The sequence below is a fragment of the Loxodonta africana genome, chromosome 2 (assembly GCF_030014295.1).
Source record: "Loxodonta africana isolate mLoxAfr1 chromosome 2, mLoxAfr1.hap2, whole genome shotgun sequence".
Taxonomy (NCBI): Eukaryota; Metazoa; Chordata; class Mammalia; order Proboscidea; family Elephantidae; genus Loxodonta; species Loxodonta africana.
In genome coordinates this window covers 135,672,189-135,699,186 of record NC_087343.1, presented here as the reverse complement: position 1 = coordinate 135,699,186, position 26,998 = coordinate 135,672,189, and the positions used below count along the sequence as shown (strand labels likewise).

Here is a 26,998-nt window from a genome sequence, read left to right as displayed (position 1 = left end):
AAATATATAAAAATGGTGTATGCAGATGGAAAGAGAATGAGAGGAAATGCAGAAAATTTAACGAGCTGATGAGTTTGCGATGTGGGATTGCAAATGGTTTTTTCATTTATTGTCATTATACCATTTGGGTGGCTTCAAAAAAAACAAGGAACAATTCAAAATGAAAAAGCAATGCTTTTAAAGCAAGGTTTTCCTTTTAAATTTATGTATTTTTCACTCTCAATCTTACATTGCTAAGTCCATTTTCACCAACCTAAATTTATGTCCGCTTGCCAGTAATGTACTCCTTACCGTTCAGCAAGGTGCACATGGATAAGAGAACTGAAAGAGACGGGGAGAGGAATTATTTCAGATGATCAAATCAGAGTACATAAGACAATTTTTATAATAAGAAAGACAAGTTTTGGGAAATGGAACCATATTTCAATATCTGAGAGTTGACTCTGCAGAAGATAACTGCACACCAAGGCACGGCCAGGAGATCTATATTTCTGTTCTTGACGCCTATAGGTGCCACTGCCACTGCCGATAGTGATGATGATAAGTGATGGGAAAATGAACTGGGAAGTGATGCATCTTACCCTGACAGATTTAAAGGATTGCCTCAAGCAGCCCCGAGGCATGTGCTGACTGAGGATAATCTCGGGGCTGCTCAGGTCACTCTGGCACAGCTGGGGACTCTGAAGCAAAGCTGTTAGAACAGAGGGCAATGTAGTAACTCTGTGGTTTAAATCTGGGCTTAGATCTTTTTTTTTTTTTTTGAGAGGTGACCTGGAGGTTGTACTATAAATTCAGGAATATCCATTACTCTTAGTTAGTTGGTATCTGTTTTGTCTTGTATTATTATTGTGGAGATCCAGTATCCATCACTCCATGCATTGTATCTAAGGATGTGTTCAGGGTGGTTCCTTCAGTATGGTTTTCCAAAATTTTGCAGCCTGGCTTTTCATCCCCAAAGCCTCCACTTTGACCCAGGGTATGGAAGTGCTGGGTGGGCTAGGGTAAATCCTAATGTTGACTATAGGGGAAGATTCTGATGTGAGTCACTGCCTCTGGCAAGGAGGCACAAACACAAATCAAGGAAAGCACGACCATGGTGCTCGCTGGGAAGCCATGCCAACTGTTTCTGGAAAGCCAATGTGGGGACATTTGAAGAGAGGAAATGTACTCAAGGGCAATACTAACACCCAATTACCTTTCTCATTTTGTTTAAATAAATACATAATTTTTTTTATTATAAAACATCTAATGTTTTTCTTTTCTAGGAATTTATAAGCATTTGCCCTTACTCAAAATGTGCAAAGAAGAATAATGGAAGCCCCTGAATACCTTGATTTGGATGAAATTGACTTCAGTGATGATGTATCTGTAAGTATTACTACTTGCAAGCAATTCTTTCAGGTATTCTGCCTTCAGCTACATTAGCTACTTCCTCAGTTATAGTCTGTATATCCAAAACGGTTCCAATTACATTAAAAAATTAACAGCAGAAATCCTGTGTGGTCTTAGAGTCTGCTGGACCAAAAAAATGAACCCTGCTTAATTGTGTGTGAACTCAGGTAGGCAAAACTTTTAACCTGGCTGAGCCTCCCTTTCTTAATATCTTTGAATCTTATCAAAATTGTTCACTGAAGTAAATTTTCAGAGTGCCTGCATATAGTAGGCACCCTATGAATGTTGATTGCCTTTATATGGCTGACTCTGCTACGGCCTGCATACTCTAGAGTTCACAAGGATGTAGACTGAAGGATGGTCAAGCTGACGTTTATTAATTGATAAACAATAATGGAATCATTCCAAACCCTGTAGGGATCAAAGCACAGTTTCGATGCTTATTGGCCATTTGAAGGAGAGTCCTGCATTGATAACAACAGGATCAGCTGACCTCTGAGGTCCTGCTTAATTCTGTAATGCTGTGGCCTTATGAGTCTCTTATTTCCCGTAACATCCACAAACATCCTCCTGCTTCCAGGTTAACTTGTGGCTACTCAGAATGGATTGTCCACATGAACCTGGCTTAGAGCTACATGGGGCTTATCCTGGGCCATACACAAGTCGTGCCACACCAGCAGGCATGCCGGCCTCTTAAGCCCAGGCTAACTCACAGAGTATGTGGTGAGAACCTTGCTAGCCATGTTACTTTTCTTCCCAAGAGTTCCAGCATCACAATTTCTGCCTTATCTTCCGTTGAAGGGCCTGGCTCATGGGGTCACCGCGGCAATGATGTCAAACAGATGCCTTTGCTTTAGCATGCCCCTGGCAGTAGTTTTATTCCTCCATTTTACTTCTTACCTTGAAGTAAAATAATGCATGTCATGCATAAGAATTGGATTACTAGGATGAGTGTGGTGAATCACCTGTTTTATAAAACCTTGGATGAGTTTTTCTTTGTACTAGGGAATTGTGAATTCAGCTTTTCCCTAGTTCAACTTCCAGATAATATTTATTACCCAGTGCCGTCGAGTTCCCATAGAGTTTCCAAGGAGCGCCTGGTGGATTTAAACTGCCGAACCTTTGGTTAGAATTTTTATTAGGCCTCAGTAAAACCAGTGTGAAGCGATCTCTCTCCCACCATGTCTGTCTGTCTGTCTGTCTGTTCCTTTTTTATCACTAGTCTTGACTTAAAAGTGTTCAGAACTTGTTCTTCTTTTATGACCACTTCCCTCAAAGTATATTGAGCAGAGTGGGGAAAAGCAGGGAAAGTGAATGATAGCTTTGGTTGGGGGGACGGGGGGGAGTGGAGATAGGATGGAAGGTTTTGTAGAAAGGGAAAGTGTTCTGATTAGGAGTTTGGGGAGGCCAGGTGGTCCAGTGATTAAGAGCTCAGCTACTAACCAAAATGTCGATAGTTCAAATCCGCCAACCACTCCTTGGAAACCCTACAGGGCAGTTCTGCTCTGTCCTGTAGGATCGCTATGAGTCAGAATCGACTCAGTGGCAGTGGGTTGGGTTTGGTTGATGTATCTCTGAGCTTTGATAGTAAAGTTGCATTTTAAAAGCATAGACTTTGTAGGAATCCAGACCTGGGCTCCTACCTTGTTCTGACATTTGTTAGCTGCATGATTTTGGGCACTTTAACTTCACCTCCCTGAGTTACCCACCTAGCATTTCAGGTTGTTTTGAGGATTAAGTGAAACAATAATATACGTGATGCACTTAGCTTGGCACACAGTAAGTTACTCTTTAAAATGGTAGCTTTTGTTATTATTTAAATGAATAATACACTAATATTTATATGACCAATAGTGAAAAAAGAACTCTAGGGAAAACACCAGGCATAAAGTCAAGTTTTTTTTTTTTTTTTTTTTTTTAAATACAACAGAGCAGTTGTATTTACAGAAGAGTCATCTGGCAGCAGCCCATTTTGATGAATTAGGAATCTTCACATGAAAGATAATAAAATATGTTAAGCAATAATTGAAGCTGTTTAACAGCTTCAATTAAGATGCAGGATTATGTAATAGTTGAAGGCTCTATCACTTGACCACTCTGGAACATAAATAAAGATATCCATCTGTAATTGCATGTATAACTGCCCCCAAGCCCCCCCTCCTTAAATAAGTATTTATTGTTTGGACCTTTAATGTGCCTTTAAACTTAAATCAGAAGGAAAACAATGAAATTACTTAGAATTATTGAAATATAATAATAGCTAACATTTATTGAGTACTTACTTTGGGATAGTTAATGTGCTAACTGTTATTTATATGCATTATCTCATTTAATCCTTAACAATAACCCTACAAAAGAGGTATTATTAGTTTCATTTTACAGATGAGGAAACTAAAGCAGTGATATTAGTAACTTGTCTAGAGTCACCCAGCTAGTTAGTAGCAATCCAACTCCAAAATACCCACTTTTAGCCACCACACTTGACTGTCTTTCCAAGATGCATATAGTCTCTTTTAAGGGTTTTCATCAGGGATAATTTCTCCCCTCCCCACCAGAGGTATTTGGTGATACCTGGAGACGTTTCTGGTTGTCATTACTGGTTAGGTGCCACTGGCATCTAGTGTAAACGGGCCAGGGATGCTGCTAAACGTCCTATAATACACAGGATAATCCCCTACAACAAAGAATTGTCTGGCCTAAAATGTCAGGAGTGCCAGGGATGAAAAACCCTGATCTATTTTAATTCACTTGAAACTGAAGAAGCTTTACTTCAGCAACCTCTATAACATGTGTCTTAGTTTCCTAGTGCTGTTGTAACTGAAATACCACAAGTGGGTGATTTAAAGGACATAAATTTATTTTCTCACCCTTTAGGAGGCTAAAAGTCTAAATCACTGTCTCAGCCTTGTTGATTTCTTCCTTATCTGTAGCCCTGAGCATTCCTTGGCTCCTTGGTGATCTTCAACTTGTAAGTGATTAAGTTAGGATCCACCCTACCCTAGCATAACCTCAACTGATTAATTGATTACATTATGTTAGATTTCATTATGGAAGCTGGTTACATTAAATTAGATTAGATTAGATCCACAGGTGTAAAAACCTGTTGCCGTCTAGTCAGTTTTGACTCATGGCAACCCATGTGTTACAGAGTAGAACTGCTCAATAGGCTTTCTTGGCTGTAATTTTTAAGGAAGCAAATCTCCAGACCTTTCTTCTGTGGGGCTTCCAGATGGCTTCAAACTGCCAACCTTTAGGTTAGTAGTCGAAAAACCATTTGCACCACCCAGAGACCTCTCCACGGGTATAGGGGTTAACATCCGAAAACATATTTTGGGGAGACACAGTTCCATCCATAACAACATGGTAGATTATTTTATCAAAATTCAGTTCTGATCCAGGTTCAAAACCTTAATCATTGCAGAATTGTATTGTTCTTGCATAATGATTTCATGGGGAAAGAAGCTGAAATTACCTCTTAAAATATTGTCATGGATTGAATTGTGTCCCCCCAAAATATGTGTAAACTTGGTTAGGTCATAATTCCCAGTATTGTGTGGTCGTTCTCTATTTTGTGATTGTAATTTTATGTTAAAAAGGATTAGGGTGGGATTGTAACACCCTTACTAAGGTCACATTCCTGATCCAATGTAAAGGGAGTTTCCCTGGAGTGTGGCCTGTACCACCTTTTATCTTACAAGAGATAATATGAAAGCAAGCAGGCAGGGGAGACCTCATGCCACCAAGAAAGCAGCACCAGGAGCAGAGTGCATCCTTTGGACCCAAGGTTCCTGAGCAGAGAAGCTGCTAATCCAGGGGAAGATTGATGAGAAAGAGCCAACAGAGAGAGAAAGCCTTCCTCTGGAGCTGACACCCTGCATTTGTACTTCTAGCTTATTAGACTGTGAAAAAATAAATTTCTCTTTGTTAAAGCCATCCACTTGCGGTATTTCTGTTATAGCAGCACTAGATGACTAAGAGAAAAACTGAAATTATTGTTCTTAGTCTGTTAAGGTAATCTAGAAACAATACATGTTGCAGCTGCTCTTAGGGCTAAATGGAGACTATTCAGATGCTAAAACTGAAAAATGAAGATATTTTCAACTTGATAATTCACTGGCGTAAAATGTAGCCTCCCATAAACATGCCTTTATTTTTAGGATTCCATAAAGCTCCATCTCTGACAGCCCTTAAGCCTCTCTCCTGGTTAAGTGGCAGGGAAGAGGAGGAAAATGCACATTACTTTTGAAAAAGATGTTTACAAAGAAGATGCCCGAGTTTAAAAAACTTCTTACTTTCCAACCACGTACCTATTACACAGTCTAGGTTTTCTGTTTCATGATTGTCCCCTCTGGTCACGAGCCTAGTTCTTGTTTTAATTAAAACACAAGCTGTGTATTGGTACAAAAAAACAACTAGAACAGTCATGCCTTTACCTAATGAGACAAAACACGGAAGACAATCTAATTATTCTGAAGTTTCCCAGACTCTAAAATAATGTGCATCTTTTGCAAAATGCAGAGTTTAAACTATACATTCTTGTAACCCTGCCATTGAAAAGGGCAGAACATTGTGCAATAACTGAAGATCTGTGAGAGATGATGACACACAAACATAGGGGTTCAAAGTAGGGCCTTTCTGTCATTGCTAATGGGTTTACATTTTCTTTTCTTTATTCCTTTGGGAGCCAGAAATATCCGTCTTAAAAAAACAAAAACCCTCTGGAATACTACTTTACCTTAGGATTCTTAGAAGCTATTGTGTGTTTCTTTTATTAAGAGAGGATAATTTGCTGTCTTGAAAAGACTGTTGTAAACAGGGCTGATGACCTGAACAAAACAGAGGCTAAACCCTACAGCTATGGAAGAGTGTCATTCAGAACCACCATCCATCAAATGTTGACTGTGCCAATCACGGTGCTGAGCTCTTTTAGTCATTTATATTAAGCCTCACATCAGCTCTGCGAGGCAGGCTCTGCTATCATTCCCTGTTTGGCAGATGAGGAAATTGAGGCTTAGAGAGGTTGCACGACCCCTGCAAGGCTACAGACAGGCAGGTGTCAGGGCCAGGGTTTGAATTTAGAACTTTTGACCACATTATTCTTCCCATTCTAGCCAACTTGGTTTAGTAGTAAAATCTCTGGACCAGTCACCCCACCCCTCACTATCCTCAATTGGCTCTGAAGTGACCGCAGATCCCTTTTGGGAAGTAAGAGTGTTGGTATACATTATAAAGAAATGAAATAAAGGAAGCTAAAAAGAACTTCAGTGAATCTCTTAATTTTACTCTATCTCACCTTTTCCATCTGTAAAATGATAATAAACATCTCTATATTTTGCCTAAAATTTTATGGAGAAAAAGTGAGAATTTATATATACAGAATCCCTGGGTGCTACAAAAAGTTGATACGCTTGGCTGCTAACTGAAAGGTTGGATGTTTGAGTTTACCCAGAGGCACCTCAGAAGAAAGGCCTGGTGACCTACTTCCAAAAAACCTGCCACTAAAAACCCTGTGAAGCACAGTTCTACTCTGACATTCATGGGTCGCCATGGGATGGAGCCTACTCAACGGAAGTTGGTATTTAGCTATGTAAACACATAAATATAAATACACATATACACAAGTACCTATGTGCACATACACATAAGTGTACACACATGCACATACACATAAGTGTACACACATGCACATACATATAAGTGTACACACATGCACATGCACACATACAAATAGAAATAAAGTACCCTGTTCTTCTGGATGAGAATTATTGTTGTCTTTCTATATCCTCTGACAGCAACTTTGGTGAAAAATGACATTTTTTTCTAAGCTGATAACCTATTATTTGTACAAATCCAGTAAGACCAAGATAAATAAGTGTCCTTCCACCTTAACATCCCCTTTGACCGAGCTCTCACAACCTAGAGTAGTAACACAGCATTGGGTCGATTCATTTTCCGAAGGTGCCTGAACCACTGTCTGGTAGAAAAATAAACTCTTAAGGCAAATAAATCTCACTTTCAACAAGTTTTCCAATCTTGCATCCCACAGACTATTTTCACTAAAATACCTGCCCTCCTTCTGTGTTCACTACCTTTTTTACTTGACTCAGTCCAGTGACACCCCCCCAGGTTTTGTTGCATTTTGACAAAGATCTCTTTCACAGCCAGGATACCCAGTAGTGGGAGACCTTGAGAAGGGGGATGTAGAGCGTGTCAAGTGAACTTCGGCAGTGAGTTGAGGTGTGTAAGAAAAAAACTTTTGCCCTGGTTCTAGGTATGAAAAGCATATAGAGACATTCAAGGTCTAAAGAACCTAGTTTGCCCTTCTGTCTAGAAAGGGAGCCACCAAAGTAAGATGGATCCTGTTACACTTTCCTCTGCCTTACCTCAGAGGTAACCAAGGCAGGCACGTGACCTTGTTCACTGTTCCCATCCATCAGCCCTACCCTTCCTAGCGGTCTCCGTGCTCTTTATCAATATTAAAGCTTTCCCTAGTATTTTTCTATGATCTGGTTTCATCAGCTGTTCAAAATCCCCCATCTGTTTTCTTTGCAGTGTCCTGTATTTGAATCTAAATTACCTCTCATCCGTCCTTCCGCCAGCCCCACATTATCAAAAACCTATTCTAACATCATATGTCATATATTTTATCTTGTATCTTAACACCTACCAAAAGAAGAATTGGGAAACATCTAATCTGGAAAAGATGAATCGATGGCCATAGCTAGTGTTAGAATCTAGGACTAGAACTCAGTCCCTGGACTCCAAATCTTGTGATGAACACCTCTTCCTGAGAAGGCAGAGAGCAGCTTTACTCTTTGGATTTCTCTGTGTTATGCATAGAGTGATTCCTAAGAACAAACAACTGCCAAGTTTTTTATTTGCTCTTCTCTTATTCTGCAGATAACCCTAAAAGTTCTTGTTTTAGCTGATGGCTGCAGGATTTATTAGTTTGATTATGCAGGTTACTTACACAAACTGTTTACCTTTTATGTATAACTAGCTTTTATGCCAACCTATTCAACAAGCATTTATTGAACATTTACAGTGTACCAGGCACAGTGCCAGGCTTGGGGTGAAAAACATAGAGTTGATCTGTGCTTTCATAAAAGTTTACAGTAGGATATTACAACAATTAAGCATGTATGAAATATCAAGTTAACTTCATAATAGGTTAGATTTAATTTCAATACCAAACTCCATTCTTGACAGTCTTTATATTTATGCTGGTGATTGATTATTATCTCACAATTAAAATTAGACCATCACTGGATTTGTACAAGGTTTACAGTAGGCCACCTGCCCTACTGTAAGATAAATTTTCCTTGTAATTTTTTTGTAAGTTGTCATTGTGGCCTCAATAGTAACAATTCCTATGGCTTTATTTTTAAATGCTCATTTTGGTAATTTTAAATGTAAATAATAATAGCTAACATCTATCAATCACTATGCACCAAGTACTATTATCAGTGTTTTCCATTTTCAGGTCATAATCTTCACAGCCACACTCCTGTAGGTAATAATATTACGTTGTTTTACAGATGAAGAAACACAGAGGTTAAGTAACTAAGATACTCATCAGTTAGAAAATAGTAAAGCCTGGATACCGCATGGGCAGTTTGAAAATTGCTTCTGTTGAGACCCTTGGTCACCTCTGGTTGTCCCAGCCACCCAGGTCTGTTCCCCATTCAGGCCCACTTCTCAGAGTAGGTGATCATTCAGTACTGTGTGTTCAGAATGTTAGCAGTTCACCAGTTTCACCAGTATGGACCATTATCTTTCCCCTGACTCCAGGTAGAGTAGTTCCTGGTGCTCTCTCTTTTTTTAAATTGTACTTTAGATGAAGGTTTACAGAACAAACTAGCTTCTCATTAAACAGTACACATATTGTTTTATGACATTGGTTAACTACGCCATTACATGTCAAGACTCTCCCTTCTTGACCCTGGATTCCCTATTACCAGCTTTTCTGCCCTCTCCCACCTTCCAGTCCTTGTCCCTGGGCTGGTGTGCCCCTTTAGTCTCGTTTTGTTTTATGGGCCTGTCTAATCTTTGGATGAAGGGTGAACCTCAGGAGTGACTTCATTACTGAGCTAAAAAGGTGTCGGGGGCCATACTCTCGGGGTTTCTCCAGTCTCTGTCGGCCAGTAAGTCTGGTCTTTTTTGTAAGTTAGAAATCTGTTCTACATTTTTCTCCAGCTCTGTCTGGGACCCTCTATTGTGATCCCTGTCAGAGCAGAAGGTGGTGGTAACTGGGCACCATCTAGTTGTACTGAACTCGGTCTGGTGGAGGCCATGGTAGCTGTGGTCCATTAGTCTTTTGGGCTAATCTTTCTCTTATGTATTTAGCTTTCTTCATTCTCCCTTCCTTGTAAAGGGATGAGAGCAGCAGAGTATCTTAGATGGCCACTTACAGGCTTTTAAGACCCCAGATGCTACTCACCAAAGTAGAATGTTTTCTTTATAAACTATGTTAAGCCAGTTGAACTAGATGTTCCCTGAGACCATGGTCCCCACAGCCCTCAGCCCAGGAATTTGGTCCCTCAGGGAGTTTGGATGTGTCTTTGGAGCTTCCATGACCTTGCCTTGTACAAGTTGGGCTGGCTTGCCCAGTATTGTGTACTGTCTTACCCTTCAACTAAGCTAACACTCATCTATTATCTATTTAGTGTTTTTCCATCCCTACCACTCCCCTCCCTAATAATCATCAAAGATTATTTCCTTTTGTGTGTAAACCTTTTCATGGGTTTTTATAGTAGTGGTCTCATACAATATTTGTCCTTTTGTGATTGACTCATTTCACTCAGCATAATGCCTTCCAGATTCATCCACATTGTGAGATGCTTCCCAGATTCATCATTGTTCATTTTTGTTGCATAGTACTCCATTGTGTGCATGTATCATAGCTTGTTTATCCATTTATCTGTTGATGGGCATCTAGGTTGTTTCCCTCTTTTTGCTATTGTGAACAATGCTGTAGTGAACATGGGTGTGCATATGTCTATTCGTGTGATGGGTCTTATTTTTCTAGGATCTATTCCTAGGAGTGGGATTGCTGGATCATATGGTATTTCTCTTTCTGACTTTCTAAGGAAGCACCGTACCATTTTGCATTTCCACCAGCAGTGCATAAGAGTTCCGATCTCTCCGCAGTCTCTCCAACATTTATTATTTCCTGTTTTTTTATTCCTGCCAGAGTGCCAGGGTGAGATGGTATCTCGATGTGGTTTTGATTTGCATTTCTCTAATGGCTAGTGATCCCAGGCATTTCCTTATGTGTCAGCTGCTTGGATCTCTTCTTTGGTAAAGTGTCTGTTCATTTCATTTGCCCATTTTTTAATTGGTTTGTCCTTTTGTTGGAGAGGTGCTGGATTTTCCTGTAGATTTTAGAGATTAGACCTTTGTCAGATTTGTCATAGCCAAAAATTTTTTCTTAGTCTGTAGGTTCTGTTTTTACTCTTTCGGTGAAGTCTTTTGATGAGCATAAGTGTTTAATTTTTAGAAAGTCCCAGCTATCTAGCATATCTTTTGGAGTTTGTGTGTTGTTAGTTATGGTTTGTATCCTGTTAATGCCCTTTATTAGGGCCTCTAGTGTTGAGCCTGTTTTTCCTTCTATGATCATTATAGTTTTTGGTTTTACATTTAGGTCTTTGATCCATTTTGAATTAGTTTTTGTGTATGGTGTGAGATATGAGTCCTCCTTCATTTTTTTTGCATATGGACATTCAGTTTTGCCAGCACCATTTGTTAAAAAGACTGTCTTTTCCCCATTTGATGGACTTCAGGCCCTTGTCAAAGATCAGATGAACATAGGTAGATGGATTTACATCTGGGTTTTCAATTCTCTTCCATTGGTCAGTGTATCTGTTGTACCAGTACCAGGCTGTTTTGACTACCATAGCTGTATATAGTAGGTTCTGAGGTCAGATAGTACAAGTCCTCCTACTTTATTCTTCTTCATCAGTAGTGCTTTACTTATCTGAGGCCTCTTCCCTTTCCATATAAAGTTAATGATTAGTTTTTCCATCTCTTTAAAGAATGTTGTTGGTATTTAGACTGGGATTGCATTGTATTTGTAAATTGCCTTGGGTAGAATTGTCATTTTCACAATGTTGAGTCTACCTATCCATGAGCATGGTATGTTTTTTCCATTTATGTAGATCTCTTTGGTTTCTTGCAGTAGCATTTTGTAGTTTTCTTTTTATAAGTCTTTTACATTCCTGGTTAGAATTATTCCTAAGTATTTTTTTTCTTTTAGGGGCTATTATAAATGCTATTGTTTTCCTGATTTCCTTTTCCTCATTCTCTTTATTGGTGTATAGGGATCCAACTGATTTCGTATGTTTATCTTGTATCCTGCCCCTCTGCTGAATCTTTCTATTAGTTCCAGTAGTTTTCTCGTGGAGTCTTTTGGGTTTTCTACGTGTGGTATCATTTCATCTGCAAATAGGGACAGTTTAACTTCTTCATTACCAATTTGGATGCCCTTTATTTCTTTTTCTTGCATTATTGGTCTAGCTAGGACTTCCAGCACAGTGTTAAATAGGAGTGGTGATAGAGGGCATCCTTGTCTTGTTCTTGTTCTCAAAGGGAATGTTTTCAGCCTCTATCCATTAAGAATGATGTTGGCTGTTGGTTTTGTATAGATGCCCTTTATTATGTTGAGGACCTGGTGCTCTCTTAAAAGAGTCAAGAAGAATTAATGAATTTTCCCCAATACCAACCACAAGCAGTGTCTTAGCATAAAAAAAAATTATTTTTAATTAAAAAAAAAAGTTCTTAGACTATATGATTAAAAACAATGAACAAGAACAAAATTCAAATGCATTTGAAAATTGGATTGTAATACTTCAGTGGAGCCTAAATGGTAGAAAGAAATGCACTAAAGTAACCAGTGATGGATATATGAAAGTGTAGATTATCAGTAACTGCACTACATAGAGGTGGTGGTTGAAACTGTGGGAGCAGACAAGGTCATCGATGAAAACATGGAATGTGGGAAGAGAAGGATGTTTCGAGGAAAGAACTGAGCAGAAGTATATCCCATGTGGTGGTGGGAGGGAAGAGGCTTCTATGAACGAGACTGGAAAGAAGTTATTAGAGAAATAAGAAGGAAAACCAAGGGAGCTAAAGAAGGGAATTTTAAAGGGAGCAGTCAATAGTGGCAACTTTTGTGGTTAGGTCATTGTAAAGAAAAGGGTTGAAAAGTGCCCATGGGATTTTCCAGTTAAAAACCCACTAGTGGCCATAATAACTGTCCATAGTGTGATGGCACAAAAGCCATATCATGGTGGCTCGAGGAGTAAATGGAAAGGTGAGGGAAAAAAAAGACAAGAGAGACTAGGCTTCTAACAAGTATGGCTGTAAACACAAGAGCAGGAAAGCCTATTATCCATCAGGGAAGCAGAGGGTCTTGGAGAGGAGGGTTGTGATTTTTATAGACTTAAAGGACAAGAGCCAATGTTGAGTGGGTGGCAAAGAGAAGGAGAGAAGAGGGAATGATAGCAGAGCAAGAGTCCTGAGGAGATGGGTGAGAAGGAATGCAGAGCACAAGCAGAGGGCCAACAATGAAGAAGTGGTAGTAGACAGGATTTGTTATAGAGGGCATGAAGTCAGGACATTTCTTCCTGAATGGAGGTACATGTCTTTGGAAAGGAGGTCAGAATTTTAGGAAAAAAAAGTTTTGTTTCTGAAAATCTCGCTTCAGTTATGTGCCTTTGCTTTCACTCTTAGCTTTGCTTGTACACATTGTTATCGTCGTTTTGTTGTGTGTTGAGGTGCCTGCCTCAATTTTGAAAAGCTTTGTAAGAAGTCCTGAATTTTGGGATCATTGTTTGGATGACTGGGTTAATTGTTTCTTTTGGAAACCTCATGGGACCTTAGTTGTTTAAAAGTCTCTAGCTTGAAAAGGGGCTTGAGATTTTACCTCCTTCGTTTTCTCTGGCTCATTACCATTTGAGTAATGTCTGCTTGTTCACTCAATTGGCTCCATTTCTCAGGAATAAGGGCCAAAGCTTTTCAGTCCTGAATAATACTTAGGGTGGTCAGAAATTCCCATAGCTCTCATAGAAATCACACACTGTTCTTATGAATCCTGTGCATGATCAAACTATTTCACATGGCAGGGTGACAAAACTGACTAGCTTAGATTGCGATGTATAATGTTGTCTTCTGTTGTCATATCAACACTATGCAGTTTGTGAAGCTGAGCTTCAGTGTCATCCCTTGGCCATGGACTCTCTCTTGGGTGAGAAAAAAACAAAGATCAGCCAAAATAACCTGCTGGGATAGGCTGAGCTATCTTTCCTTTCCAGTCCCAGCTCAGCCCCTCTCTTCCTGCCTCGTTAGGTCTCACAACATATTCTCCTGTGCTTAAAATCATGACAGGAGTGAAGGTGAGGAGGCGCTGTGGGAGATACATGTTATACAGGTTAGAAAGAAGAGACCATTACATTTAACACCACTTGACAGTTTGTGGAATGACTTCACATACATTATCTTATACAATTATCTATGTTTTACGGATAAGGAAATTAAAGCCCAGAAATAGTAAACCCTTTCTTTGTCCAAAACCACAGTTAGTAAATGTCAGAGATGGGACTTGAATCGAGATCTTCTGGTTCCAAATCCGTCATTCTTTGTACTAAAGACTAAGACATCAGTTGGCACTAGCGCTGTTAATATAGTTAAAGGGTTTTTAAGTTTACCATGATTGCATTGCTAGAGTTGTACTCATGGGTTTTCTTTTCACTAAGAAGATTAAAAAACAAAAAAACGAAACCCGTTGCTGTCGAGTCAATTTCAACTCATAGTGACCCTACAGGACAGAGTAGAACTGCCCTATAGGGTTTCCAAGGAGCAGCTAGTGAATTTGAACTGCCACCTTTTTGGTTAGCACTTGAGTTCTTAACCACTGTGCTGCCAGGGCTCCCTGAGAAGATTAATACAAATATTAGCTGTTATTATTATTGCCACTGAAATTATGGGCCACTTAGGGGAATTCATGTAATTCAGTTCAATAAGTGCGTAGTATCCTAGGTAAATAAAATATTGTCCATTCCCTCAGGAAGCAGAGAAAGCAGTTATATAAACATAGAGATGAAACATCAAGTTGACGGATGCATCAGAATCACCTGAATGGCTTGTGAAAACAAAGCTTGCTGGGCCCACACTCAGAGTCCCTAACAAGTTCTAGGTGGTGTTGATATTAGTGGCCTGGAAACCACACTTTGAAAGCTACCATTGCTTCTATTTAGAGGGCCATAGAAGTGATACCCAGCAAAGTTTGAAGGATTAAAAGGAGCTTGCCTAATGTAGTGGGTGGAATGGCATACCAGGTAGGTGGAATAGCATATATAAAGGTAAAACTTAGGTAGGAAACCGCAAGAAATTTGATGTTGTAGCCACATGAAAAGAGAAGTGGGCCACGGTGAGAGATGAGGCTGAGCTCATGGAGACTTCAAGTGCCGTGCTAAGGCCTGTCTCCCCTAGGCTGTGCAGAGCCACAGAAGGATCTGAAACAGGGAAGCACCTCAGTCAGGTTTTCATTTTAGAAAGCTAATTAATTCCAGTGGCAGTGTGGAGGCTTGGAGGAAATTCCCACTTTGCACCTAAACATGAAAGGGCTTCTTTGAAAATCTATAATACTGTGACAAGGGATTAGTCAGATGTGTGTTACAGCTTGGGATACTGACCAGTTAATCAGCCACTGACTATGTACCTGGCAAATGTATAAGTGAAAGATACCGTCTTTGCCCTCAAGAGCTTGCTCGAGCCAAGACTAACACACGGGAGACCAGAGAGCACAAGACAGAACAGGATTCCACAAAGGACAGAAAAGAGAGCATTCAGTAAGGGCTGAAGAAATCATACATGGTTTCATGGAGAAAGCCGGCCTTGAGGAACGGTGGCGTTGCATGGCTACAGGAGGGCAGTCCAGGCAAGGGAACCCCAGAGTAAAAGAACAGAACCAGTTAAAAATCAGTTGCTAATGAGGTATTTCCGATTCATAGTGGCTCCATGGGTGTCCAAGTCGAACTGTGCCCCACAGGGTTTTCAGTGGCTGCTTTTTCAGAAGTAGATCACCAGGCCTTTCTTCTGAGGCACCTCTGGGTGGACTTGAACCACCAACCTTTCAGGTAGCAGCCAAGCACATTAACTCAGGACAAAAGAACAGAAGGGGAACTAAACTGGATTCACAGGGACATTGATGAAGCTGAAACAACCTAGGGCAGGGCCTCTTTTTAGAGAACAGTGGGGGAGGAGTAGAAAAGAAGTTTTGGATTAAAAAGGCTATTTCCACAGTGCAGTGGACAATTTTTAGAAAAGGAATTAAGTAGGGTTATAAAGATTGAAGGTCTAGTACTTCTCAACCAACTGCAAGCCCCCTCTCCTCTCTGATCACCCAAAGTTAATAGGAATACAAAGGCTTGGGAGGAGGGAGAATACATTAGGCCTTGGTTGTGGTTGGGCCCTGGGAGCAGGCATTGTCCTGAGGAAGAGGTGAATTGGCGATCTGGCAGCTCCTTATAAAAGGCCATCTGTCCATGAACTGCGATGAAGGCCTGGGAAACCTCCTGTTTCAGATCCCAAATGGTAGCACAATGCACTTTTGCAAAGGAGACTTCCTGAGTCACTTGCTCATTCCCAACTTGGCCACTATGAAAGTGTTTTTGTGCGTTGGTTGTGTGAATTGTTTCTTGTGCATCTCCTGACATCACAGCTTAACTATCTTTACAGCATTCCCTTAAGCTTTATATTCTATCCAAAGATCAGTGTTTGTACAAATCCACAAATTGCATTTTTCTTGTGTCTTTATAAAGCAGGGTGGATTTGTTCACAGTGTAGATTGGAGTCACTGCCAAGTTCGACATTCCATCCACCCTTAAAAGTATCCAAAACTTCAATTTTCTGGCTACACATCATCCTTCTCCTAGATTTCTATACTTTTTACTTCCATTGCCAGGAGTAGCACCATGACTTTGTCTGCAAGGTCGTTATTTCTAAAGAGCTAGGACGTACGTCTTCACAGAAGTGGCTTCCTATGTGACCTGGGTAGAGAGCCTCAAAGCCACATGTGATGTAGATTAGGGGCATGGGGCGGGGCTCAGCTAGGCAATCTCTCCCTGGGCCCAGTCCCCATGCCAGCAGCAGCTTGTGTTGTTCTAATTTAAAATCCATCAAATTAAAACACATTTCACACTGTGGACCTCTGATGTCTCATAGAAAGAGTTGAAGCCATGGCTAATAACACAGTAGATATTCTGACATGCGTGACTTTGAGGTGGGAGGTTCCAGGCGTGTGCAGTTCCAGTGCATGTGCCTGGAGATGCAGATAACAGCTCACCCAGTTTAATCAAATAGATAATCATTAAGTCTAGTGGGAAAGTCTTAAATTGAGTTTATCATTAACTATATTTAAGCACGAGGAAGCCCTCATGGCATAGTGGTTAAGAGCTATGGCTGCTAACCAGAAGGTCGGCAGTTGGATTCCACCAGGTGCTCCTTGGGTACTGTATGGGGCAGTTCTACTCTGTCCTGTTGGGTCACTGTAAGTCAGAGTCTACTCAACAGCAATGGGTTTGGTTTTTGCTATTTAAAATAAATTTCCTTTTTCTCCAAAATTTTGCCTTGGAAGAAAAGCCAATTTAAAAGAGAGAGAGAGAGAGAGAAGACTTTGCCAAAGGGTGCTTCATGGGGCGCAAGGCCGCCAAAAACAAAAGGCCCAATTTTAATTGAATTACAGACTGTGTAATTATTTAACCTCTACCAGCTGGTCTCATGAAGCTACCAGATTCCTTAGAGAGCTTGTACTTGGCCAGAAACATAAGGTACCTTATTAGTAACAAGAAAAATGCCTTCTGTACCTATTACCTCCAACCCCCAAAGACCATAATGTATAAGGGAATAAACCTTAAAGTTTATTTTGGGTTTAAGAGGCAGTGATCCCTCCCTTTGTGTGTGTGAATGGATTTGCTAACACACCTGTAGTCTCTGAGGAATGACCAACAAAAACAGGATGCTATTGCATCAGACAGGTAAGAGTAATTTCTCTAATTAGTCATTTGCGATTTCATTTTTCACTTGGAAGTACTTGAGATTTAATTTGTTTGTGACATGCAGTTGGCAAACTGACATTAGCTACAGCCGCACCTCCCTCTGTCTTATTGTCTGATAGAGTGTGGAAAGTGCTAGTGGGTCTCAGTGTGGATGCTTTGCTTCATCTGTCAACATCAAACTAACTGAAGTACCCTTCTCATTGAAAAATGTATCCCAATTACACATTCCTCACTTGTAATGCTGGAATAATCCTAATGAGTTTCCCATGATCATTTTTCTTTTAGATTGTTTTTTCTCCACTCCCAAAAAATTATGTAACAGTGAAATAATTCAGATTTGCACTCATTCACATGTAGGAGCGTTGGTCTTAGAAGTACGGAGCAAAGTATTTTTAGGAAGCTGTATTTTATGAATTAAAGTGCATGGTGATTGTAGACAGTCCCTGCCTTGGCCTTTGATTAAAGAAAGAGCCCATCCTATTTATTTTGTTTTAAAAAAAACCCGTCCCTGAGGTAGATTGATTGGCATCCCCCGTAGTCCCCATGAATCATAGCTATTGATTTTACATTTGTTTTAGCTGTTCTGATTTTATGCCCCGTTATGTCATAATTTGTTATCCTGATAGCCGGCCCCTGAGTTTGTGCTGGGACTGCACCTGGAAGGTGATTTCTTTCAATTCAAATTAATCTGTATATGAAACAGATGAGCTTTCAAACACAGAACCATGTGTCTCTTGCCATTTATGACATTACCCTGGTTTTTCCCTTGGAGATTACAGATGCCACACAGTAAAGTCTTTGGCAGGTGGCAATACTGGCGACTTTCAAATAGTCTAATCAGCATAGGCACAGGTAGGTCTCCCAACTGCTTTGGACATTGCAGGAAGCTGGGTATTTGTCCACTTGGCTTTTCACACTTAGACTGACTCTTAGAATTCTGAATGCAAATACTATGGCCATCTTTTGGAAACACAGGTAGTGGCAGTGATAGGAGACAGAGTGTCTGCTAGCCACACCCCACCTTGTTTGTTGAAGAAAGGCTGCCCAGCCCTCTTTTAATCTCCATTTGCTTAGATACTTGTGGGTAAGAGGTTATGCTGAGGCCAGATCACTATGTAACCCACTTAGGGTAGGGTTCAAAGGCTTCTGGATATACGTGTTGTTTTTAAGTATCACTTCTTGTGGCTTTACTTTCTGGGCAATGTGAGTGAATATAGTTAAATCCATTTTAACATATTATTTTATACCCTTTCTCCTCTGGCTTTCCATTCAGTATTCAGTCACATCCCTCAAGACCATCCCAGAACTGTGCCGAAGATGTGATTCGCAAAATGAGGACAGATCAGGTAGGTTTCGCTCCTCTCCTTGCCTTCTTGTCCTGGGCTAGAGTGTGAGAAGTCCTGGAAGCTGTTTCTCCTCACATTGGTTGCTCCTGCTTTCTGTTTTCTTTTTCCTTTATGGTTTCTTTACTCACCCCTGCCCCCAACAAACAGATGTTAGGTCATCTGCCCAAGGATAACAGGACAGGGAGGCCCTAATGAGTGCTCAGCTGTATACAAATAAATGTAGGAGATCATCTCAGCAGCTCCAAACCACAGTATACGCAGCAATTTACTGAAAACCCGAGAAACCATTGGTGACAAAACATAATGATGCAGGCGCCAGTGAAAAAAATGTTGGATGCGTTTACTACCCATATGGCAAGGACCAGCTTGGGGGATGGTGCTTTGCCAAAGTCTGAAACCCTATCAGGGATGCGACATGATAGAATCTGCAATAAAGCATACTGTAACAGTTAAGATTAAAGCGAAGCTTTGGAGTTTAATAGTGTAAACTAAACAGAGAATTATGGCATAAAGATGAAAACCAGCTGGTTGACCTTTTCTCCTTGTACCCCACCCACTCCTCTGACAAAAAAAGTACATTCAGGGTTGTTTTTCCCTCTGTAAATCAAATTAAGCCTGTCTGCTTTTCTTTCTGTGTTGGGCAAAAATAAAAATAAAAGAGAATATTGATGGGAAAGATACCAGACTACGAAATGATGTTTATTATTTTTTCCTAGTAATTACCTTAAAGCATCACCATTAACCTTGCCAAAGCTGGACCTCCGCTAATAACAATAATCCTGAAAACCAGGGGTGGCAGAGACTGAAGATGATCCTCAGTTGCAAATAAGTAGATGTGCCTTACCTATACGGCTGCTAGAATGCTAGGTCTTTCTAACTGAAAGGACTTTTACAAAGTTGATTTCCTTTTCCCCTGGACCATTTGTTTTCTTTAGACATTTTACTTGGATGAGACAGGGAAAATAATTAGTCTCCTAGGTTTGTTTAGCTCTGTGTTTTTTTGTGAGTGAAAGTAATGCTTCAATGTTTGGGTCAGAAACATCACAGGAAAAAAAAAAAAACATCACAGAAGATGGTTTTAAATTCAAATAAAAGTTTTCACTTACCTTCAGGTTTTTTTTTTTTTTCCTCATTTTTTATTCCCAAAACACTCCAGTTTCTGTAGAGTCTAACGGAGGCTTTTGACTATGAAGCTTATAAAGATGGGTCTCTTTAAAAGGTATCACCTATTTCAAAGTTGAACTTAGGACTGCCACCAGCGACACAGGCAGCAAGAGCAGTGCAGACATCACCAGGTTCAGAGCCTGAAGACCTGGGTTCGAGTTAGGGTTCAGCCGTCTATTGACCTTGAGCCTGTGACTAATTATCTGTAAAATAAAGAAGAGATCTCTTCTGCTAATGCCGCGAGGCTCTTGTTAGGGTCAAAATTAGCTGAGGTATTGGAAGGCACTTTACAAATACAAGTTTCCTTTTTTCTTTAATTAGAGGTGGAGAGAGAGAGAAGAAATAGTAATAGCAAACACCTCAGTAGAGCTTAATGTGTTAGGTACTGTTGTAAACACTTCATATACATTATCCCAGTTAATCCTAAAATCGCTATGAGCTAAGGACTGTTATAATCTTCATATTATAGATGGGGGGAACTGAGGCATAGAGCAGAGAGCAGTTGAGTATCTTGCCCAGGGTTGCACAGCAGTTAAGAGCTGGAATTCAAAACACAGGAAGTCAGCCTCTGGAGTTCATTCTCTTATCCGCTACAAGTACTGCCTCTCAGGTAGCAAGACTTAGTGGTCATAATTCAATGTTAGGGTGTTACCCTTTAAAAATTTTTTAAATCAGCATTTCCCTTCACTGTTTACATAGTAAATTTCTTTTCTCTGTTTAATAGCTACTCCTACTGACCACATTAAGTGAATAAACAGAAGCTTTTAAAAATAATTTTTTCTGCTTCCTAGTTCATTTAATTTTCTCCAGATCTTATGACTTTTAGCCACTTTCATAGTATGGTGTTAGACATTTCTTCTGTGTTTGAGGAGGAGGCACATTTCAAGTTCACAAGCTTTTAAGCTTCACCCAGAGCAAAGACCCAGTGGTCAAAGTAATCAGCAACAGTTAGACCTGACAGAAAATGGATGTATGAGGAAAAGACTCAGGCCCCTTAAAAGAATACCATATAGACCTCCAATTTGATGGACAGTTGGAAGCTGGTAAACCACTTTTTTGATAGAGCAAGAATCATCCTAAAAGGAACATGTGAAAAAAATCCATCTTTCCACAGTGTTGCCATAGAATTATCTGTGGTCTCATTTGAAAGACATCTCAACATGGTGAAGCTTTCAGAGCCAGTTCCTGAAAGAGTTGAGGCATTCTCATGGGTATCCACGTGTAGAAATAAGACCTGTCTTTCTTGTACCGAACACCTAGGAGGGCCTTGCTTCAGGAGTGTTTGCAGATTTCCATCTTTATGGTAATCTTTTCAAACAAATGGCTCAGAGGCACATTGGCTCCTGAGAAGACTCTCCATCTTCTTTCGGATGGGACAACCTCTGAGGAAACTCTTCTCCAAACCTCTCATCACTTAGAATATGTCCCCACCAAATGAAGACATTTCTCTTCACTTTTCTAGACTATGTTAAGCACGATTTTGTGAAGGTTGTCAAATGTTAATATACTTGCTTTTATTAAAAATCTTTGACAGAATGTTCTCAGACTCATTGGTTCTTTTATTCTGTTCATTCAACAAATATTTGTTGAGTGTTCTCTGTTCCACGCACTGAGGACATTATACAGAATAAGACAGTCAAGGCCCCTGTTCTTGTGGAGCTTAGATTCTAGTGAGAATGACAGACAAAAAGCTAGCAAACAAATAAGTAAATGAGATCACTTCAAATAGTGATAAGAGGTGAAATGAGATAATGTGATAAAGTAACCTGTGGGAGTTGGTAGAGGATATGGAGGCTCAGGGGATATGAGCAGGACCCAGCCATGTGAAAGCCAGGAGAAGAGTGTTGAAGGCAGAGGAACTAGTAAATGCAAAATCCCTGAGCCAGGAATATATATAATATATTCTATATATATAAGAGAAAGAAAAAGATCAACGTAGCTGCAGCATGGCGAGCAGTGAGAAGTGGTGGAGATGAGGTCAGGGAGGTGGGCAGGTGAAAGGACAAATAAGAAAGCAAAATGGTAAAATGTTGACAATAGATGAATGTGGATAAAGGGTTTATGGGTGTTCTTTGTACTGTTTTTATTTTCACAACTATTCTATAAATGTATTTCCAAATGAAAAGTTTAAAAGCTATCTACAAATAAAAAAATTTAAAAAGGGTTTAAAAGAATCACATAGTTCAGAGTCCACCAGATCGGTGAAGGTGATCCTTGTCGTCCCACCCGTGGGGTCATTCAGCCTGTACTTGCTCATCTCAGTGACAGAGAACGTACTGTTTCGTGAGGCAACCCCATCCATAAAGTTTAGTTATTTTGTTCAGCCAAAACCAGTGTCCTCAAATTTCACCTCACTGATCTTGGTTCTTCCTTTGCAACCATAGTGAAGAAATACAATTGCTGCTGGGCAAGAGTTCACCTGTTTGGAGGTAGCAGCCACCCTTGGTCTTGTCTTCCCGTATCCTTTTCAATCTACTTGCTCTCTCCAGACACACTGCAGTTTACCAGCACCCATCTTTTAAGGTCACACCACATGTGGTCCAGTCAGAACCTGTCAGCCCCCTAGAGCAGCCCCGGGATTTACCGCACACCTCTGCTGCCTTCTGATGTGGGCTACAAAGACAAGACTCGTGCCTGCCCTTTGTGCCTGTTCCCAGGTGTTCTGAGAGGAGCAGGCACATGAAATGAACCCTAACTGGGACCGTTGCAAGCCCCTCTGTGAAACGTAGAGCCCAGGACTCACCTCCCTGCATCCCTGAACCGTAGGCCAGTGCCATTCGTGGGCTGTAAGAACTGCAGATGACACAGTGTTGTGAGAGACCTGAGGGAGTGTCCTTAACACCTTTCATAAGCTCAGTGAGGCCCAATGTAACTCGTTGATGCCCAGGTCACCCAAGGGAGGCTCTTCCTTTAGCTGAAGACTTTGATCCCTATTGAGATGTGTCTTTTCCACTGACAGGTATAACATTTTGAACTGTTCTCCATCATTTACATTGTACTATGATTAGATTTCAAATTTTTGTGAGAAAGGGGGTTTTGAAAGGAAGGAAATGTGAAGGCACTGTAGACACCACAAAAGGTGGGACGGAGGTGAAGAGCTAGGAGCCGGAAGCCTGAGCATAAACTCTGCCTGCGCTTGGAGTTGGGCTAGTGCTATTGAGGTTTCAGAGTTATTTCCTAAGTGTCCACTGTACCAGGCACTATGCCAAGTTCTCTTTAAATGGTATTTCCTCGGAATAACTCTCTGAGAGAGGACCATTATGCCCATTTTATTGATGACAAAAGAGGCTCACAAAGGGTAAATGGTTAGCCCATGGTCCTGGAGCCAGGGCTTCCATCAAATCATTCCGATTCCAGTCTGTGCTGAGAATTTGCATTTCTAACAAGTTCCCTGTTGAAAATTTGCATTTCCACCCTAGAGGTAGAGAATCGGAATCTACATTTTAAGAAGATCCCCAGGTGATTCTTATGTATAACTTCCTGAGAACTTGTTAGAATGGCAAATTCTTAGCAGGGGTTCAAAAAAAAAAAAAAAAAAAACCAACCAGGTCTAAGCCCAGGAGTTAACAAGTGGATTTGAAACCAGCCCCTCAGAGTGCCTATGAAGTTGGGCTAACCGAAGAGTAATTTAATCCAAGGAGCCACATGTGGCTAGTAGTATGAGGGTGTAGGTTAGAAGCAAATGAAGTTATGTGTGAAAAATTTGTGCCTAAAAAAGTTCTTTGTGACATATTTGCACATATTCCCTGCTTAATCCCTGCTACTCATATAGGAAAAGAGGACAGCACAAGGCAGTGAGTGTTAACTATGCTCAACAGTTTTCTCCCAATGTGGACTAAAATAAGTTACGTAGTCATATGGTATTCAAATCAAAGCACGTTCGATTTCATTGACTTTGAGTTTTTTTTTTTTAATTAAACATTCAAATTCACATTTTTTTTCAATTCACAGTGCTTTAAATGTCTTGTGATTCTTTCAAAATTTGTATCTGCTAAGCTCATGGTATAATTTTCTTATGAAAGAAGGCAGATAAATATTAATCCAGCTTTGCATCTAAAAATTTAGATATTCTGAGGTCAGAAAATTCAATTACGTAATGGTAGTATATGACCCTGTGATGTGTTTGGAATAGAGTCTGAAAGAATTTGAATAGCTAAATAATATAAAATACTGGTATGGCAGTGGGTGAAGGAAAACCATACTTTTTAAACTTGATATCTAGTAAAGGTCATTTTGGATGAGTATTTAAAAGTATTGCAAAATTGTTATATTTTCAGTCTCTCTGCATGGAAATTATGTGACAGACCCTGAACCTATGAAAATAAAATATATGGTTTCCTAGATTTTCAAGGATTTTAGCCAGCACCAAAAATAGTAAGTCGACATGAGATTTATCCTGTAGATGTTGCTGTGACATTAGCTGATGATTCTAAATATATAAACGTCCTGTTTTCAATTTTTATTAAGGCTTAATGCTAAAAGCACAAAAGAGAAAGTTGGTATGGCAGTTGAAACTGAAAAGCCTGATTAATCCAGTTCTCATGATGTAATATGAACTGGATTCCAAAGAATAGGGAAACACATTTTCTGTGAGTTCAATCAAGAAAATGGACATTTGAACCTGGTGCAACAAAAAATCTGACATTAATGGCAAGAATCTCCATTTATTTAACTCAGGCAAAAATTTAGAAATAATAAAACATCTGCATAAGAGGTTAGCCAAATAAAGGAACCAATAATTTTTTTTCTTTAACAAAATTTTAATTTTAATTATATAGTTGATATAATCCACTATAAAAAATGGAAAGTAAAAACTTTAATTAGTCCTGCCACCAGAACAAAATTACTATATTTCTTTCTAGTATTTTTTTTTCCCTGAGGCATATTTTTGGGTATAGTTGTGATCATAGTGTGAGGACAATTTTATCTCCTGCTTTTTTCAGAATGTGTGTTGCTATCATTTTGAATGAACCAGAGAGTTTACACATGAAAATGGAGCTGCCCCTTTTGCCCAAAGGGAGAGATCGTCTCTATCCTTAATCTATTAACACCTTGCTTAATGTTTCTGAGGGAAAGCGTGTAAGTCAGTCTGGGAAAAGATGGGGACAGTGGGCATTAGAAAAGTTGAAAATAAAATTTTGGTGGTATCAGAATAATGAAAGAGTCTGGAAATAGTAGAGTTTAAATACATTGCATTTTTACTTCTTCTCTTCAACGTTTCTACTCTTTGCTTAACCATAAATGTAAGTGCCACACTTCTTGATTTTATAACAGGTTACTTGCAATGTGGTAAAAACAAAGTCAGGATGTCCATTAACAGAGGAATGGATAAACAAAATGTGGTACCTACATACAATGGAATATTATTCATCCATAAACAGGAATGAAGTTTTGAAATGCGCTCCAACATGGATGAACCTTGAAAACATTAGTCTGAGTGGAAAAAGTCAAAAACCAAGGGACAAATATTGTATGATCCCACTTACTTTACACCCTGGTGGCATAGTGGTTAAGAGCTCGGCTGCTAACCAAAAGGTGAGCAGTTCAAATCCACCAGCTTCTCCTTGGAAACTCTGTGGGGCAATCCTACGCTGTCCTATAGGATCACTGTGAGTTAGAACCGACTCACTAGCACCTAACTACAACAACTTACATGAAGTTTCTAGTATAGGCAAACACAGAGACCCAAGTTTATTAGTGGTTACCAGAGCCTGGGAGGAGGAGGAAATGGGGAGTTATTGTTTAAGGAGTACTAAGTTTTTTCTTGAGGTGATGAAAAACTTTTGGAAATGGTTAATGGTGATGGTTGCACAGCATGGTAAATGTAATTAATATCACTGAATTGTACACTTAAAGGGTTAAAATGGCAAAAATTTTGTTATATGTATTTTTACCTGAATAAAATTATTTTTAAAAGAAAAGAAAAAGGAAGTCATGGACAAGACAGCTTTAGAGAGAGAGAAAACTCAGAGGAAGGAACTTAGTCTTCTCTCTCCCACTTCAAAAGCTGTAGAAAAACCTTCTCTTGGTAGAAACCTTCCTTACTGCATTCGAGGAAAACTGCAGTAAGGAAGGATGAGAAACTCGAAGCATAGAGAAAAGGATAATTTAGGCACAGAAGAGTTGCTAAATATATATCTGAGGTATGGGTGGATGAATGAATGTGTGATGAGGAGAAAGGAAACCTTGCTGCGATTGGTTTTGTGTCATAACTGAGATATAAGGCAGCTGGTATTTTGCTTTTTTTCATTTGGGTTTGACACCCCGATCCTTCAGTTATCTCCTCTCTCATCTGCATCATCACATCAGTCTCTTCCTCTCTAAGGAGGCATTACCCTCATAATAACAAACACTCTCGAATTATATCTCAAAAAACAAAACCCCCACTAGCAGTTTCTCTGCCCACCCCCCCACCTTAAAACCAAAACCAAAAACCAAACCCTATTCCAACTCATAGTGACCCTATAGGGTAGAGTAGAACTGCCGCATAGAGTTCCCAAGGAGCCCCTGGCGGATTCTAACTGCTGACCTTTTGGTTAGCAGCCGTAGCACTTAACCACTACGCCACCAGGGTTTCCAAGCTTCTCTAAAGAATTATGGAATCACTATCTCTAATCCTCCACCTCTTATTTACCCCTAAGGATCTCCAGTATGGCTTCTACCTCTAGAGGTGGGGTTACAACTTCCATTGTGTGAAATCCACTGTCATTTTGATATTCTCATCTTTCTTGACTTCCAAGCGTTATTTGAGACCATTGACCACTTGTTTCTGGAAGCAGTCCCCTCTTGGCTTTGTGATACCATCTCGCTCCTTGTTTTTCTCTTAATGCTCAGACTTCACCTTAGTCTCCTTTGCTAATTCCTCCTCTTTCTCTGCTTGATCTTTAAATATTCAAGTGGGCCTGGTTATAGGACCCTCTCTCCTCTCAATCTAAATCGATATCTCATCCATTCTCACGGCTTCAAGTACCATCTGCATGCTGCTGATACTCTCCTCAGTGCTCCAGCTCCCCTCCCCCCATTTAATGACCCCTCAATATC

At 40.0% G+C, this 26,998-nt stretch overlaps 1 protein-coding gene across 2 annotated transcripts in view; it reads left to right on the top strand.

Annotated features, from left to right (window-relative positions):
- The first annotated feature begins 1,284 nt into the window (after nt 1–1,284).
- SNCAIP (synuclein alpha interacting protein) overlaps nt 1,285–26,998 on the top strand; it is a 92,001-nt gene continuing 66,287 nt past the window's right edge. Inside the window, exons 1-2 of one of the 2 annotated variants that reach the window (XM_010590421.3) lie at nt 1,285–1,368; nt 18,721–18,793. In XM_010590421.3, the coding sequence (XP_010588723.2) occupies nt 1,312–1,368; nt 18,721–18,793 (130 nt within the window). In that variant the 5' untranslated portion in view covers nt 1,285–1,311. Of the gene's footprint in view, nt 1,369–18,720; nt 18,794–26,998 lie in introns of those variants that run through there. The other variant, XM_010590427.3, reaches the window with a different exon arrangement.